At 43.9% G+C, this 2,500-nt stretch overlaps 2 protein-coding genes across 5 annotated transcripts in view; both read right to left on the reverse strand.

Moving 5' to 3' along the window:
* Positions 1-1,143, reverse strand: part of noc3l (NOC3-like DNA replication regulator) — a 10,441-nt gene extending 9,298 nt beyond the window's left edge. The window contains exons 1-2 of the mRNA XM_061027756.1: positions 986-1,143; positions 1-26 (exon numbers count right to left, since the gene is read on the reverse strand). The exon at positions 1-26 is cut by the window's left edge and continues 179 nt beyond it. Coding sequence (XP_060883739.1) covers positions 1-26; positions 986-994 — 35 coding nt within the window. The 5' untranslated portion in view covers positions 995-1,143. The remainder of the gene's footprint in view (positions 27-985) is intronic.
* Positions 1,144-1,241: 98 nt separating this feature from the next.
* LOC132955083 (TBC1 domain family member 12-like) overlaps positions 1,242-2,500 on the reverse strand; it is a 9,150-nt gene continuing 7,891 nt past the window's right edge. For all 4 annotated transcript variants that reach the window (XM_061027758.1, XM_061027760.1, XM_061027759.1 and 1 more), the window contains 2 exons: positions 2,299-2,402; positions 1,242-2,215 (listed from right to left, as the gene is read on the reverse strand). In XM_061027758.1, coding sequence (XP_060883741.1) covers positions 2,195-2,215; positions 2,299-2,402 — 125 coding nt within the window. In that variant the 3' untranslated portion in view covers positions 1,242-2,194. The remainder of the gene's footprint in view (positions 2,216-2,298; positions 2,403-2,500) is intronic.

Genomic DNA, 2,500 nt, shown 5'->3' on the forward strand with positions numbered 1-2,500 from the left:
GTCGGGCGACGCTTCTTGGACCGAGGCTGGAGGGAGGGAGGAATGTAAGGAAAGGGAGGAAAGTAAGGAAAGTTCTACAATTCTCTTATCAGACTCTTTTATCCAAAGCGACGTACATCAGAGAGTAAGAACAACACAAGCAAGGATCTAGAAAAAAGGGAACAATGTCAGTAAGAGCAAACGATCAGCTTTGAGTCTGATTGGACACACAGGTGCTGACAGGAAGTGACCAGAGGCAAAGCACAACATTGAGGGCAGTTCTTGAGAGCTCTAATCAGTATAGAAACCATCTTATAAGTCGTCGTTATCAAACAGAAACCATCGTCATTAACATCATCATCATCAATAATATGGAGACCATCATCATTAAGTTAGTAGGTATTCATGAAAGAGCTGGGTCTTTAGCTTTTTCTTAAAGGTGCAGAGGGACTCTGCAGATCACATGGAGTTTGGAAGTTCAGGGCGGAGAACAAAAAAAGGAAGTAGGATGTGAGGAGTGCATGCATACAGTCATGTTGTGGCAAAAACACAACAGCACGTGAATCAGGAGACTCCTCCCACTGCAGACAGCAGCACGCAGCTTTGGTGAAGCGACACAAAGTGTGTAAGATACTCGCAACTCTGCAAGATGGCTCGCAAATATTTGTATGTTAACAGAATTGTGCTCTCTGAGGCGCCCTGGGTTTTCTTGTCAGCACTCGACACTTTGCACACCAACTTTACCCCCCCCCCCGTAAGTCAGGACCCCAGTTGGGCCCCCCCAGCCACAGAATGTGTGAACGCGCCTGTCTGATGGCAAACTGAAGAAAACAAACACAAGACTCTGATCTGAAAACTGAGACTTTCAGAATAAATATTGTTTCTTTAATAGCTCTTCTGTGTGAACTCATCGGATCACTTCAGGTGAAGCGGTGAGCTGATGAAGCTCTCACAGACCAGACTCCACTCAGAAACATGTGAATTTAACGGAGATGTGTTGGCTTACCGGAGCCATGGCGGCGGGAGGTGTCCGGCTCTCTGCGGGGGTTCGTCAGCCCTCCTCGGGTCGATGTGAGTGTGAGAACGTGTCGGTGTGTTTTGGTGTGTTAGAAAGTGTGCAGCTTGTTGCCACACGCGTGTTGATCAGAGACCCGGGGTCACATCAGTAACCCGGAAACAGAGCACCGAGGAATTCTCATGTGATGAGAACACAGCGACACCAGCGGCCGGAAGTGGAATTACACAAACAGACGAACCGCGTATGACTGAAAAGTTTTTATTATTATTATTTAATAAATACAGTAAAAGATTACACAGCGTGGATACACATCAGATATAATTTAAAAGCCGGCTGGTTTGTGAGTCATAATTAAAACTGTACAAGAATAATATAACTGAAAAAATGTGCATGATCTTATTTTGAAAATCATTTCATTAGAAATTCAAAAGAAACAACTCTTGTGTAAAAAGTGACACAATAAACAACCTGTGGTGTTTGTTTCATCTGCATAAATAATAATAATAATAAATTAAAAAGACATCCTGTGGAGTTCAGTCAGTGTTCTCATAGAGCTCTATGGGAGCTGAACTCTGTTAATGTTACAATCATTAAAAACGTTGTAATAAATAAATTAGGGCTGTGACCAATCACATGTTTAAAATTCCATTATTTCGCATTTAAAAGTAAAAATTTTCAGACTTTTATTTTGAATGTTTGTACTGTCAGAGAACTTTACTTGATGTGTGCTTTTATTTTGAAATACAGTAAGGCCCTTCTGGTAGAGTGAAGGTTAGGACAGAAACAACAAAGGTCAATGTGTGATGTCATCAGGTCAGTGTGTGATGTCATCAGGTCAATGTGTGATGTCAGGTCAGTGTGTGATGTCATCAGGTCAGTGTGTGATGTCATAAGGTCAGTGTGTGATGTCATCAGGTCAATGTGTGATGTCATCAGGTCAGTGTGTGATGTCATCAGGTCAATGTGTGATGTCATCAGGTCAGTGTGTGATGTCATCAGGTCAGTGTGTGATGTCATAAGGTCAATGTGTGATGTCATCAGGTCAGTGTGTGATGTCATCAGGTTAGTGTGTGATGTCATCAGGTGGATATAAAAACAGTGAATAATCCGACATCAGATGTTTCTCTGTGTTGTTGTGAGTCGTTTAACTCCGTCACGTCCAGAACGGGAACTTTTAAAAACACGCCGTGTCGTCGATCAGCTGCATGAAGTCAGAACCTGAGACGGGAAAAAGAAAAAAAGTGAGCTTTGTTTCTGTTACCCTCCTGCACAGCGATTGGTCGGTCTGTCAGGTGACTCACCTGGCTCCACTTCCTGTTCCCGCTCAGCATGGGCGTGGCCGGGATGCAGGAGAACAGCCTGTCAGAGAGCTGCTCTTCATCAGGGAGGCGGGACAGGAACTGGGCTAGACGAGGGGGGAAAAAGAAGAGATGAGAAAGTCTGAGGGTCGAGGGTTGATTTCCTGTTTTTTTCTTCTTCGTGGCGTTCTGTGACTCTGTGTCG

Source organism: Labrus mixtus, chromosome 21, assembly GCF_963584025.1.
Source record: "Labrus mixtus chromosome 21, fLabMix1.1, whole genome shotgun sequence".
NCBI classification, from domain to species: domain Eukaryota; kingdom Metazoa; phylum Chordata; class Actinopteri; order Labriformes; family Labridae; genus Labrus; species Labrus mixtus.